Genomic DNA, 14,506 nt, shown 5'->3' on the forward strand with positions numbered 1-14,506 from the left:
CAGGTCACATGACCAAGGAGCTATTGAAATTCTACATTTTGAAAAATGTGTGTAAAACCATGTGAGATAAAAATGGACAAACTAAAGGGTGTGCAATGTGTGTCTATGCCATCGGGTTAGCTACAACCAGATTCGGAGTAATTTGGAGTAATGGTTAAAGAGCTATTGAAATGTGAAAAATGTGATTTGTCACTATGTTGACTATCCCTAACTGCTGTTGGTGGACGTAAGGAAAACTACAGGCGAATATTCATCGAATATCCAACCTGAAACTGTCTTTACATCGGTGCTGAAAAGTGTCCCTAAAACAACAGTTTATGTTGATTACTTTTTTCAAATCCAATGTATTTTCCACGTGTATTCCACTACACAATAAACTGTAAAATTATGTTGAAACAACATTGATTTAATCCGTTTGTGCCTGTGGGATGACACAGCCAGCGTCATCTGGGTTCTTTGCAGCGTCCTCTAGTTCAGACAACATCCAAACATATTTCTGACAAACACTGACGACATTCAGATCCTTCTCTTCTCCGCCGCTGCCCTTCCCTGCCCACCCCTTCCTCTCTCTGTTCCCTCCTTTCCTCCTCCTGAATAACTGTCAGAAACTGACTTCCTCTGACCACGCGCAGAACGGGGCTGTGTGACTACCCTGCCTACACAGCAAAACAAATTCAATATGTCGACCGCGATGTCCCGTTATAACGGATTTAACGGCTCTCTGGCAAAGCCAGCGGGATGAGTTTTAAGTTATAGCTTGCTCGGTTGTTTGGAACATTTTGATTCTTGAGATTCTTCATTTTTGTTTAGATAATCAGATCCCCGCACGCCACATGGAAAGCAAAAAGGAAGTGCAACAAGCTGAGGAAAAATTTAGTAAAAAGAACACGGAGAGGTTTAGAAACTAAATAATCACCTTTATCCCTGGCTCGGCACTGGAGAAGCCTCTTCAGAAGGTAAAGTAGTGAGATTGTATTTGCCCTCTGACAGTTCAATCAACACGTGATCATCTGATAACTCTCAACCCTTTGTCTTTGATCCCTCTTTCTCTTTCCTGCAGATTGTGAATAATGGTGTGATGGTGTTGGAGGAGGAGTGTGGAGGTGTGTGTGAGCCAAGCCAGGGGGTAGCACCATGCAGGCAGGAGGAGAGAAAGCGGCCATCTCCCCAGGGTGTGCTGCTATCTCTAGGCCCGGTGATGATGGTAGGAGGGGGCCTCATTCTAGATGTGTGTGTGTGTTTACTACCAAAATAATATGTTAACTAAATTGTAGATGGTGTCCTGGCTTACTGTGTGTGTGTGTGTGTGTGTGTGTGTGTGTGTGTGTGTGTGTAGGTAGTAGGGGGTTTCCTGACTTTCCTGACTCTGCAAGGTCCAGGGCTCTGGATGGGGGTGCTGATGGCTGTTACTGGGGCAACACTGACCATCGCTGGGCTCTGTATTTTAATGACAACGCTACAGGTGTCAGATGTACCTGGACACTTCCTGTTACACCCCCGCACAGGAACGCGCTATAGTCCACACCAGGCCCTAGCCATCCAGAGGTACAAACACACCAGGATTTCTGTTAGCCTGTAATAGCCGGCTTTTGGACGATAGAAAAATAGAAACGCTGATTAATAAAATTTGCACCGACCAACTGTCTGGGAGAAGAAGAAAAATATCCCATTGCGAAATAATGCCTTTTAGCCTATTCATTTATGTAAATACCAGTCGATGTAAATACATTTGACTTATCAAGCTTATCGGTCAATAGGTTCATTTGCATTATAAATTGGGTGGTTTGAGCCCTGAATGCTGATTGGCTGATACCATGGGTATGACAAAAAAGTACTTTTTACTCTTCTAATTAAGTTGGTAACCAGTTTATAATAGCAATAAGGCACCTCGGAGTGTGGTAAATGGCCGATATACCACAGCTAAGGGCTGTATCCAGGCACTCTGTGTTGCGTCCTGCATAAGAACAGCCCTTAGCCGTGGTATATTGGCCATATACTACACCCCTCTGGCCTTATTGCTTAATTATACCATGGCATTGTTGAATACTTGTTTTTGATTGGCTTGAAGGGCATTCTAGAGTGTATTATTTCCCTATAAGGCACAGTATAATTACACCTTACAGTTCATGTAATTCATACATGTTCTATGCATGTTCTACTAGCGTAGCCTAGTGGTTAGAGCGTTGGACTAGTAACCGGAAGGTTGCAAGTTCAAACCCCTGACACGGTACAAATCTGTCATTCTGCCCCTGAACAGGCAGTTAACCCACTGTTCCTAGGCCTTCATTGAAAATAAGAATTTGTTCTTAACTGACTTGCATAGTTAAATAAAGGTAATAAAAATAATAATGTTTGAGCTGCTTTTTAAAGCAATTATTATTATTATTATTATCATTATTGAATTCAATTTTCATAATGGCAAGCTAGGACTGATGGTTTGGTTAGCTAAACTAACAGCAACTACTGTAGCTATCTAGTAAACTTGACAGCTACTTCAGTGGATGATGAACACATTTCTACCAGCAAATGAACACGTTTTTAGGGGCAAATGTGTTAAACTATAGCCAGGGATAATCAACTCGGGGCTTTATGCATTCTCTGGAAAATAATGCAACTCCGTGAAAGGTTAGTTTATATAGAACGCATAGACACTTGTTGATTATCCCGTACTAATTTAGTGGAATTAAATTAGCGCGTCTGTACAGTATATTCGTTATGTATTTCATGTATCACACGCTTACTTAAGCTAGAGGCCGTATGCATTTTGAAAACATACTTAATTGTTTGAAACCTGAACGTTTTACTACATATTATGAGGCATGTCTTACCTTGCTTCAAAGTAGCCTAGCAAAAAGCAGACCATATCCTCGGAGGCAATTATATAAACATTCTTTCATTGTCCAATAGCCAAAGGCACAATCCTAGTAATATAGCCACCCATGCTAGTTGTTGCATATTAGATCTCCCCAATTTAAACATTTGAAACGGATATTTTAATCTGTCACATTAAACCGCTCGCATTTGCGGTGCGCTTTTGACAATGGTGTTGTTTCGCTAATTGAATTATGGAACAAACATTCGCACATAGCCTACTGCCTTGTGCGCACTCCTGCGGTTTTAATGTGAATAAATAATAGTTTATCAACGTTTTAAGCTAAATGTTCTAATAGGTTGCATCAGACTCATTGGTCACTTATTCTAATATCTTCAAAGTGAGCATCAGAATTCGGTAAGAAGGACCACACACAATTGCATCCTGGAATTATGAATTAGCATAATATACATGTTATTTTTGTCATTCTGAGCACCGTGGGTGGACACCCTAATCAGGTTACGTACACAATGCATATAGGTCTGGTAAATGTCTCAAATGTCTGGAAAAGTAAAATTCTGCCCGTTAAATGTCAGGCGCCACATTTTCCTTATGGAAATCCTGACACACACACTCCCCTAGCCTTGCCTGCTCTGCTCTGTTGTAACTGTCAGTAAGTTGAAACAAGGTTAGTTCGGCTCAGTGTCCAACCTTAGGGAAATCCTGACACACACACTCCCCTAGCCTCGCCTGCTCTGCTCTGTTGTAACTGTCAGTAAGTTGAAACAAGGTTAGTTCTGCTCAGTGTCCAACCTTAGGGAAATCCTGACACACACACACTCCCCTAGCCTCGCCTGCTCTGCTCTGTTGTAACTGTCAGTAAGTTGAAACAAGGTTAGTTCTGCTCAGTGTCCAACTCAGGCACGAACACATACAGTGCCTTGCGAAAGTATTCGGCCCCCTTGAACTTTGCGACCTTTTGCCACATTTCAGGCTTCAAACATAAAGATATAAAACTGTATTTTTTTGTGAAGAATCAACAACAAGTGGGACACAATCATGAAGTGGAACGACATTTATTGGATATTTCAAACTTTTTTAACATATCAAAAACTGAAAAATTGGGCGTGCAAAATTATTCAGCCCCTTTACTTTCAGTGCAGCAAACTCTCTCCAGAAGTTCAGTGAGGATCTCTGAATGATCCAATGTTGACCTAAATGACTAATGATGATAAATACAATCCACCTGTGTGTAATCAAGTCTCCGTATCAATGCACCTGCACTGTGATAGTCTCAGAGGTCCGTTAAAAGCGCAGAGAGCATCATGAAGAACAAGGAACACACCAGGCAGGTCCGAGATACTGTTGTGAAGAAGTTTAAAGCCGGATTTGGATACAAAAAGATTTCCCAAGCTTTAAACATCCCAAGGAGCACTGTGCAAGCGATAATATTGAAATGGAAGGAGTATCAGACCACTGCAAATCTACCAAGACCTGGCCGTCCCTCTAAACTTTCAGCTCATACAAGGAGAAGACTGATCAGAGATGCAGCCAAGAGGCCCATGATCACTCTGGATGAACTGCAGAGATCTACAACTGAGGTGGGAGACTCTGTCCATAGGACAACAATCAGTCGTATATTGCACAAATCTGGCCTTTATGGAAGAGTGGCAAGAAGAAAGCCATTTCTTAAAGATATCCATAAAAAGTGTTGTTTAAAGTTTGCCACAAGCCACCTGGGAGACACACCAAACATGTGAAAGAAGGTGCTCTGGTCAGATGAAACCAAAATTGAACTTTTTGGCAACAATGCAAAACGTTATGTTTGGCGTAAAAGCAACACAGCTCATCACCCTGAACACACCATCCCCACTGTCAAACATGGTGGTGGCAGCATCATGGTTTGGGCCTGCTTTTCTTCAGCAGGGACAGGGAAGATGGTTAAAATTGATGGGAAGATGGATGGAGCCAAATACAGGACCATTCTGGAAGAAAACCTGATGGAGTCTGCAAAAGACCTGAGACTGGGACGGAGATTTGTCTTCCAACAAGACAATGATCCAAAACATAAAGCAAAATCTACAATGGAATGGTTCAAAAATAAACATATCCAGGTGTTAGAATGGCCAAGTCAAAGTCCAGACCTGAATCCAATCGAGAATCTGTGGAAAGAACTGAAAACTGCTGTTCACAAATGCTCTCCATCCAACCTCACTGAGCTCGAGCTGTTTTGCAAGGAGGAATGGGGAAAAAATTCAGTCTCTCGATGTGCAAAACTGATAGAGACATACCCCAAGCGACTTACAGCTGTAATCGCAGCAAAAGGTGGCGCTACAAAGTATTAACTTAAGGGGGCTGAATAATTTTGCACGCCCAATTTTTCAGTTTTTGATTTGTTAAAAAAGTTTGAAATATCCAATAAATGTCGTTCCACTTCATGATTGTGTCCCACTTGTTGTTGATTCTTCACAAAAAAATACAGTTTTATATCTTTATGTTTGAAGCCTGAAATGTGGCAAAAGGTCGCAAAGTTCAAGGGGGCCGAATACTTTCGCAAGGCACTGTACATGCATGACCGCTCACACACACATACACACAGAGAGAGATAAAGAGAGCAGAGTAGCAGCCAGGAACACTGAGCCATCAGGTTATTATTATTGAAGCAGATGTTGACCAGAGGAGCTCAACACTAATAAACTGTATCTTTCAAGCTATTCAGTGGGTACATAGAGGGGTTAGCTGACAATTTCCCAAAAACAATGCGCATGCCTTAAAGGGGCAGAAGAGGTGTTGTGATTCTGGGTGGCCAGATGGCTAGCAACAATAACAAGAAACTATCATGTGGGGAATCATGGCTTGTTTCATCTAGTTTCATCTTGTTCTTGATACCATGTCTTGTTTTGAGGTGTTTTGATTGATTTCATGTCAATACTAATATGGCTAAAATTCGCTATCTAGCTAACCAACAACTGTAACGATGTATTTGAGAGACAACAAGTGGTCATTGTACACATTTATTGGAAAATATCATTTCCAAAATATTGTTTACATGTTGTCAACATTCTAAGCCAACCCCTTCTGTTTTGCCCCATAGTTTTCCACGCGTCGTTCTTTTTGCTAAACAACCAACCTGTCTATACTATGTCTCAGTCACTCACATTGCTTTTTTCAGCCTGGTTAGTTCAGAGATAACATAAAAGCTAACTAGATAATCCCACCGTTTGGCTTCAGCCTCAAGCTTTATTACATCACTGAGCAGGATGGACAGGAGACAATAAAATTCATCTGGGAGACAAGGAATGATTGCTATTAAAGCGCAGTATGGATTTGGTTCACTCCCTGTACAGTAAATGGAGATCCACTATACAGTGCATTCGGGAAGTATTTAGACCCCTTGACTTTTTCCACATTTTGTTGTTACAGCCTTATTCTAAAATGGATTAAATATGTTTTTTCCTCATCAATCTACACACAATACGCCATAATGACAAAGTGAAAACAGGTTTTTAGACATTTTTGCAAATGTATTAAAAATCAAAAACATAAATACCTTATTTACATAAGTATTCAGACCCTTTGCTCTGAGACTTGAAATTGAGCTCCAGTGTATCCTGTTTCCACTGATCATCCTTGAGATGTTTCTACAACTTGATTGGAGTCCACCTGTGGTAAATTCAATTGATTGGACATGATTTGGAAAGGCACACACCTGTCTATATAAGGTCCCACAGTTGACAGTGCATGTCAGAGCAAAAACCAAGCCATGAGGTCGAAGGAATTGTCCATAGAGCTCCGAGACATGATTGTGTCGAGGTACAGATCTGGGGAAGGGTACCAAAACATTTCTGCAGCATTGAAGGTCCCCAAGAACACAGTTGCCGCCATCATTCCTAAATGGAAGAGTGACTTTAGAGTGATGAATCTTGCGACGGACGAATCTGGGTTTGGCAGACGCCAGGAGTGTCACCTGCTCGAATGCATAGTGCCAACTGTAAAGTTTGGTGGAGGAGGAATAACGGTCTGGGGCTGTTTTTCATTGTTCGGGCTAGGCCCCTTAGTTCCAGTGAAGGGAAACCTTAACGCTACAGGATACGATGATATTCTAGACGATTCTGTGATTCCAACTTTGTGGAAACAGTTTTGGGAAGACCCTTTCCTGTTTCAGCATTACAATGCCCCCATGCACAAAGCGAGGTACTTACATAAATGGTTTGTTGAGATCGGTGTGGAAGAACTGCACAGAGCCCAGACATCAACCTCATCAAACACCTTTGGGATGAATTGGAATGCCAACATGCGAGCCAGGCCTAATCGCCCAACATCGGTGTCCGACCTCACTAATGCTCGTGCAAGCAAGTCCCCGCAGCAATGTTCAAACATCTAGTAGAAAGCCTTCCGAGAAGAGTGGAGGCTGTTATAGCAGCAAAGGGGGACCATCTCCAAATTAATGCCCATGATTTTGGAATGAGATGTTCGTCGAGCATGTGTCTACATACTTTTGGTCATGTAGTGTACTTTGTCCAAATAATAATTTCCTCTCTCTCACTCTAGGAGGTTGGACCGGATACGCAGAGAGATGTCTGAGGACTCTGTGCAAGTGCCACCCTCTCCACCCCTCCCCTTGCCCCCCACCCCTCCTCCCTGGGATCTGGAGGCACCCCCCTCCTACGATTCTGTCATGAAGAGCCGGGGTCCCTCTGACCTCTGAGGGCTGAGGAGACTACTGTACTGTTCTGTAACTTTGGACAATTCCCTTTGTGCCATTACAGTGAACTAAATCAAGCACACCCGTGCTGGGAGAGACGTTGTTATGGAATGGAGGGGCTGTAAGGGGTTGGTGGCCTCAGCGTTGTTTACATGTTAACATGATAGGTTTACATATTTGTTTGAAGAATGAGGAGTGTGTTTATAATGCTACTATTAAGACTACTATAGTGTGATACACTGCACTCCTATAAAGACATATATAACAAATATATATATATTTTTTTACTTTCCACCACCTGAAGTTGTTGATGTCACTTTTCAAGTCCGCTCAACGCCCATATATTTGTAGTGGAACACTGAGCTACACCAGGCAGCGAGGCCAGCTGCCAGCATCTACCCAGCACTAAGCATTCACTATCCAGAAGCACTCAGCCTTTATTAGCAGTCCAAATGGATAACCCAGCCTTTAAAACCACTGTCGGACTTTTTTGCTGCTTTGGACTCCATTAGCTGTTTGTGCTGTGACTGCTTGGGGTGGTTGTGTCATTCTCCAGGGTGTGAGTGCGGGTGTGTGTCTCTGGTCATGTATGCACCACGGATTCTTTCTATTCACACAGCTGACATCAGGATAGACAGATGATCTCAACCAGAAGTGCCTTGTTGTCACAGCACACGGTTATCCACAGCGTTATTCTCGCTCTTTCTGCCCCACTACTGCAGGGTTCCATTCTATCAACTGTTGCACTTCCTGTTTGACTGGGATGTCATGATCAACTTTAGTAAATTAATAGCCAAAGATCTCCGAGTGGTTCTTGTCTCAGTTGGACTAAGTACAGTGTGTTATTACTCCGTGTTCTAACCTCACTTACACTTGAAGTAAATGCTTTCTCAAGGAGAGAGAGATGAAGATGTGCAGGAGAAGAGAGGAGAGGAAAATAGGACAGAGTTGAGGAGCTGAGCTGTGGGCAAGGTGACACACTAGCCAACATACACACACACACACACACACACACACAACCCCTGCTCTACAGTCGTCTGCAGGCTGTGAGAACCAGCAGAGTGGAACAGTCTACCCTCTCTCACCTTCTTCCTTTTCTCCTCTCCCTCACCTTCAGTGTTTGACCCAGAGACAACAGTATAACTTAAAACTAACAAACATTAGTATAGCTTAGCTAACTCGTAATAGATCAAATCTTAGCTAATACAGCACCTGTGTTTAACCCTGGGTTAACTAAGCTGCATCTTAAGGCTGTCCCTGATAGTGGGTTACGGTTAGATGTCAGGGGTCAGGTTTAGGGTAGCAGTATGGCGGAAGGGAAGCCATACCAGTATGGCGGGGCTGTGTGTCATTAGTTGGTCTGTTTGTTATGACTCAGGATGGAGCCTATTCCAGTGCTACCCTAAGGTAAGGACATACAGGTGTGCGTTTAGGAAAAGGTAAAACAAGAACTTACCTCGAGGAGGCAGCAAACACAAGTTTTCAAGTCTCAGGTAAGGTTACCCATCAAGCAAACACTGATAAAAGAGAGAAAGTGTTGAATAGGATGGAGGTTTATACAACTGTGATGTAGTAGCAGCGTGTGTGGTCTTTGTCTCCACTGTCTTTCCCAGAGACATAACGAATACAAAATGAGTGTGCACAGGGTAAACAAATCGCATAATCAAATCTTAGTGTGTGTTTCTGTGTCAGGTGGTGTTGATCTCTCAGAGCCCAGAGGAGAGGAACTGAAGACAGCATTGATGCTGCTGCAGGGGAGAAGAACACCATGTACTGTATACACACTCGTAATATACTAATATGTAGTATTACTAGGAGGTAATGTGATCATGACTGTATATTGACAATGTGATGGAGCTTCAGGGAGAGATAATCTTCTAGACTGATTTTTCTCCCTTTTCTCAGCTTTCACTCTGTGTTCCACTGACGACAAGGTCAGCATCCGTGGCCCTGCCCTCTCTGAGCGCCTGACCAACCAGATTACTGACTCTGGTTCTGTGCTTCTGGTCCTCCATTCCTCCCACAACTATCCCATACTGCAACTAGCTGGACCTGAAATAAACAGTGATTTTATATTTTACTGTGATCACTCCTGCTACACACAAAGAACACAAAGTGTACAAAAGGCTGTGCATTCCAGTTTATTTTATATCAAATTTCCCCCATAATCAAACTCTGATGTACAAATGAAAACTGGGATTCAACATGCAGGGTTCTGCCTCAGCAGACTGGCCTTCAGCAGGAGTAATGCTCAAAGCAGACCAACTGACAGAATCAAATCCTGGATCCGTCATTCCTTCCCTCCTTCCTCACCCCTCCCTTATCACGCAGATAAAAATAAATTATTGATTAGTTGGTACTGTTGAGAAGGACTACAGGCGCTGCTGAGGGTCAAACAACATTCTGCACTGTGAGTGGGGAGTGCTGTGTCACTGGCACACCTGACCACTCTGACATCTGACACAGTCTTCTGAGACCAGGACAATACGCAGCATGGTCACACATTCACACACAGTTCATTATAGCAAGTCATCTGTGGACAGGTATGGGATTGGGGTGAGAGGAGGGATGAGAGGTGAGGGGAGTTGGGAGATGAAGGCACTTGAATTCTCCCAGGGGTTGGGTTAGGTCAAGAGGTTAGTGGTCAGAGTGGGGTTGTTTGATGTCAGAGCAATGACTATATATGTATATGAATGGACAAAGCAATCAATCACATGACACTATTCATTCCTATGTGAAGATTCAATAGTGCATTTGAAGCCAAGGAAGTCGTTAAGATGGTGTCTCATGTGGGAGATTTATGTAGACATAACATGTGCAGTTTGAGTTATGTTGCAGGCTAGCTCAGTGCTGCCCCCTCTCATTGACTCAAGTTGAAGGCAGAACAGGGTATTGCAGGCTATACAATTGTAAAATAATCAGTTCAAGGACATACATCTAGTGTAATAGAAGCAATTATTGGTACCATGATTGTCTTCCATTTTTTATTACATGAAGATTGCCATATTCCCATTCACTATAATGGGGATCCTGTTTTCTGCGAACAAACCCTGCAGTACCGTGGTCAGCCTTGAACTTTGTGGTGTCAATAAGAGGGGTTTAGGTGTCAGAGGTCATGCGCCCCAATGGCAAAGAGAAACCCAGTTTGTAAATAAGCTCCTGAATAATGATAATGTAATGATCAAGAACAGAGGGTACGCTGTGTGTGTGTGTGTATATATATAAGAGGGAGAGTGTATTTCATTGGCACCCAAAATTAAACTTGCTTTTGATCTCTCCTCTGGTTGGCACATTGACCCTCTGCTGTCTTGTGTGTGTCTGTGTCAAAGGGCAGCTGTGGTGGCATAAGGCATGAGTACAGTGATGTCAACTGATAAACAAATGGAAAAAATATTACAAAATAAAATCCAGCACTGTGAGTCACTGTTCATCAGCTGGAAGGGGAGGAGAGCGCAGATTGGTTCCTTGGCTTGGTTCCGTTTGTGTTCTAGAACCCTCCATAGACTGCATTACCATAAATATCACTGTGGTTAGTGGAGTAACAGACACAGCCATAGGAGCACGTGTTCTCTATGGAGGAGGTATCAGCTGTGTGTGTAAAGCACTGACAACTCAGTTTGATGTGATAAAAAAAAGGTGTGAGGGTGGTTAAGCTGGTCTAGCAGACCTAATCACTGCTTCTCTACTTCACTATAGACTGGGGGTGACTATAAAGTGCATACTTAAAAACCCCGGTTAGACGTGTGTGTCTGAGTTCCTCCAGAGCAGGTTATACCTTATACCACAGCCTCACACATACACCTCTACAGAGTGGAGCACAGGACACTTTAAAATATCTTACATTTGAAATTACAGCTATGGAACAGCTCTTTACAATAATGAATGTCTATTTAGTTACGTAGGCAAATATGAGCAACAACTTAAAAAACAAACAACCCCATCCCTTCCTTGTGAGACAATACTGGCTACATCTGAAGACACCCTACTGCCTATATATAGTGCACTATATATATGTCACTGAACCTTTGGTCAAAAGTAGTGGACTATAAGCAACAGGGTGACGTCAGTGGAGGCTGGTGGGAGGAGCTATAGGAGGACCGGCTCATTGTAATGGCTGGAAAGGAATCTATGGAACGGTATCAAACATATGGAAATCACGTTTGACTCCGTTCCATTTCAGCAATTACAATAAGCCTGTCCTCCTATAGCTCCTCCCACCAGTCTCCACTAGGTGATATTTCAGACTCCCAGTAAGAGAACAAACTGCTTTGTAATCCATTAGTCAGGTCTCTAAACTCTCCTCCAGCTCTGATTCCATTAGTCTGGTCTGGCAGAAAGACACATGATTATTCACGCATCCTTTGTTGCCCCAGCAACCAGAAGAATAAGTGTTCTGATTGGCTGTAGCGGGCCCCTCCCTCCATATTCTGACCAATCAGAGGTGAAAAGCAGTCTTTGATTGGCTGTATGGAGCCGTGCGGTCTTGCCATTATAGGGATTGTGTCTTATAGGAGGATCTAAGGGTCAACATCCTCCAGATCACTCTTTGAATCACCAAGCATCATGGGAGACTCAGAACCCTGAGATAAAGAGAGAGGGGAGAGAAGGATTACATGAGACGTGGCATTTCAGAGTAAAGAGATATGTAGATATAGTTTTTATGAAATCGATTCATACGAAACTCTCCAGCCTAGATTTAAAGCCCCGTTCTGAGAAGTGGCAATATCTCTATTCTTGGGCTGTTACTGCTCTCTTTATACATTCTACCTCTGAAGTTTTCCATAAACACACTGTCAGACTGTGTGTACCTGTCGGAGGCTGCGGTCGGCGTTCTCGTTGGCTGGACTACCGTCAGAGCCGTTGCTGCTGCCAGATGGCTCCTTCTCGTTGAGCAGTGCTGTGGCGTAGGCCAGTGTGTCCTGGGCTGAGATGGTGCGCTGGAATGTTTTGGCTGTGGACGTCTCATTGGACACGTTGCTTTGAGGAGTCCAGTAGTGTTCCGACATCTGACAGAGAAACACACTGTTACTCTAACGCATACTCTACTTTCCCACACACACACACACACACACACAAACATGCCTCACGCATGTACACTCACACCACAGGAGGTTTGTGGCACCTTAATTGGGGAGGACGAGCTCGTGGTAATGATTGATGTAAGTGCAATGGTATCATATACGTCACTCATAGTTCAGGTGTTTGATGCCATTCCATTTGCTCTGTTCTAGGTATTATGATCTGTCCTCCCCTCAGCAGCCTCCTGTGACTCACACGTACATATGAGAGACAGGTCTGAAATAGTCTGCTGGATTGTGTGTGTTATTTGTGCTTGATGCTTGCCTTTTTCTGCAGCCATTGCACTGCCCAGCTCCAGTGACCAGACAGATCTTTAAAATAGTCCTTAGCAGGAACACACCTGGAGACACACACTTACACGTTATGTGAAACCAGGAAGTGTGAAATGAGAGGTTTTCACAGAACTGAAAAATGTGCAATACTTTGATGTATTTACCGCAACGGTCAAATTTACCCCCATTCAATATTTTCAGCCTGAGACACAATTGTGGCGACATGAACATATTTCTCAAAACGGTCTCTGGAGAAACTCACTTCTGTGCCAGGGTAACCAGGAACTTGACACACTGATAGCAGCGGCTGCTGTCCACATTGTTACTCTGGTGCATCAATGCTGCAAACAAGAGAACAGAGTCACACATGTTAACTCGAAATGACACCACGACAAGGTTCCAGTTGAACAAAGTTTACTATACTTTATGAACACACTATAAGGTAGCCATTCCACTCAAGGCTAGGTCCATCAACAACAAGACTCCCTGCGCAGGCGCACTCTTGACTGAGTGATAGCCCCGTAATAACAGAAATATAGGGATACTTAAAACATGAACTTAACAATCTCTTTTCTTTAAAGACAAATAAAAAACATCAACAACATAATTAAATGTCCAAGTATTATTCAAGCTGCCACTTTCCATTACTGAGAGCCTGTAAGAGCGGATGCTCCTTTTTTAGTCAGCCAGTCAGCCAGCTGTTCCTTTGTGGTCGACCACAGAATCCGCTGGATTCTCTGTGCTTGAATAAGTTCCTTGATGCTGCTAATCTCAAGACAAAGTATTTTCTCCGTGACAGACTTGGTTGACTTCACATCATCAACTAAGGAGTAGTTGTCAGGGACACAAACTACAGGTAGAATGTGCCGTTTTGTCTCACTAGTGGTGAGCTCTGAGAACAGAGTTGCAAGAAAGATCACATTGTCAATTCCATCCGCAAGAGCAAGTGTTTCTCCAGCAAGTCCGCTTCGGACAACCCTTCTGATCCTTTTTGACTGCCGACAGATAGGTGAGAATCTTCCTCCTTCACCCATTAACATGATTAGATGTCCCCCTTGTGTGCCTCCATCTGTAAGGTTCCCTAGGGAAGCATCACTGAAGACCACTAGTTTCAAAGAGTCATCTTCTCCAACATGCTGAAACTTTAAAGTCACTTGTTGTGATTTCAGTTTACGAACAACTTTGCCTCATGAATGGTTTGTACAGTGGCGTGTTTTGTGTTAGATGCCAAGTTGCAGCCATCAAACATTACATCAGGTCTACTCTGTCTAGCAACCCATAACATTTGTCCTATCTTTGACCTCAATTGATCAGCTTCAACTCCACAGAGGGGAATTCCTTTGTACGGCTCTTGAAGAATCCAGGTGGATGGGTTGAAGATTCTTGATATAGCTCTCCTGTTGCATCAGTATTTTTCCATCAACTGTAATAAACTCTATGCCAACATAACAAAAATGATCATGCTCCTCACGGCCGACCTAGAAAACAGCTTTGAGGTGTGGAATCACAGTTGTAGCAAAGGTCTGTGAGCCACCCCAGATAAAGTCATCAACATGACAGGCAAGTACTCCAGTCACATTGCAGTCTTGATCAAGCCAATAGAAGACTGCAGGATCCACTTGTGATATTTTTCCACCT

At 43.1% G+C, this 14,506-nt stretch overlaps 2 protein-coding genes across 4 annotated transcripts in view; one reads left to right on the plus strand and one right to left on the minus strand.

Annotated features, from left to right (window-relative positions):
* Nucleotides 1-407: 407 nt before the first annotated feature.
* On the plus strand, nt 408-8,317 carry LOC109902697 (uncharacterized). The gene is made up of 4 exons (XM_020499281.2): nt 408-956; nt 1,061-1,204; nt 1,337-1,545; nt 7,364-8,317. The coding sequence occupies exons 2-4, from the start codon at nt 1,079-1,081 to the stop codon at nt 7,518-7,520; spliced, it is 492 nt and encodes a 163-aa protein (XP_020354870.1). The 5' UTR covers nt 408-956; nt 1,061-1,078; the 3' UTR covers nt 7,521-8,317.
* A 1,325-nt stretch (nt 8,318-9,642) lies between these two features.
* The window catches only part of LOC109902696 (ubiquitin carboxyl-terminal hydrolase 24), a 49,688-nt gene continuing 44,824 nt past the window's right edge, over nt 9,643-14,506 (minus strand). For all 3 annotated transcript variants that reach the window (XM_031785896.1, XM_031785895.1, XM_031785894.1), the window contains 4 exons: nt 13,131-13,209; nt 12,861-12,936; nt 12,326-12,523; nt 9,643-12,097 (listed from right to left, as the gene is read on the minus strand). In XM_031785896.1, the coding sequence (XP_031641756.1) occupies nt 12,035-12,097; nt 12,326-12,523; nt 12,861-12,936; nt 13,131-13,209 (416 nt within the window). In that variant the 3' untranslated portion in view covers nt 9,643-12,034. The remainder of the gene's footprint in view (nt 12,098-12,325; nt 12,524-12,860; nt 12,937-13,130; nt 13,210-14,506) is intronic.

This window comes from Oncorhynchus kisutch, linkage group LG13 (assembly GCF_002021735.2).
Source record: "Oncorhynchus kisutch isolate 150728-3 linkage group LG13, Okis_V2, whole genome shotgun sequence".
Taxonomy (NCBI): Eukaryota; Metazoa; Chordata; class Actinopteri; order Salmoniformes; family Salmonidae; genus Oncorhynchus; species Oncorhynchus kisutch.

What these genes read in the sequence shown, in the direction of transcription:
- LOC109902697 (XM_020499281.2), top strand. Translation starts at nt 1,079, where the DNA reads ATGGTGTTGGAGGAGGAGTGTGGAGGTGTGTGTGAGCCAAGCCAGGGG. An exon ending in CTCTAGGCCCGGTGATGATG is followed by an intron (nt 1,205 to 1,336) that starts GTAGGAGGGGGC and finishes GTGTGTGTGTAG; the next exon opens with GTAGTAGGGGGTTTCCTGAC. An exon ending in CAGGCCCTAGCCATCCAGAG is followed by an intron (nt 1,546 to 7,363) that starts GTACAAACACAC and finishes CTCTCACTCTAG; the next exon opens with GAGGTTGGACCGGATACGCA.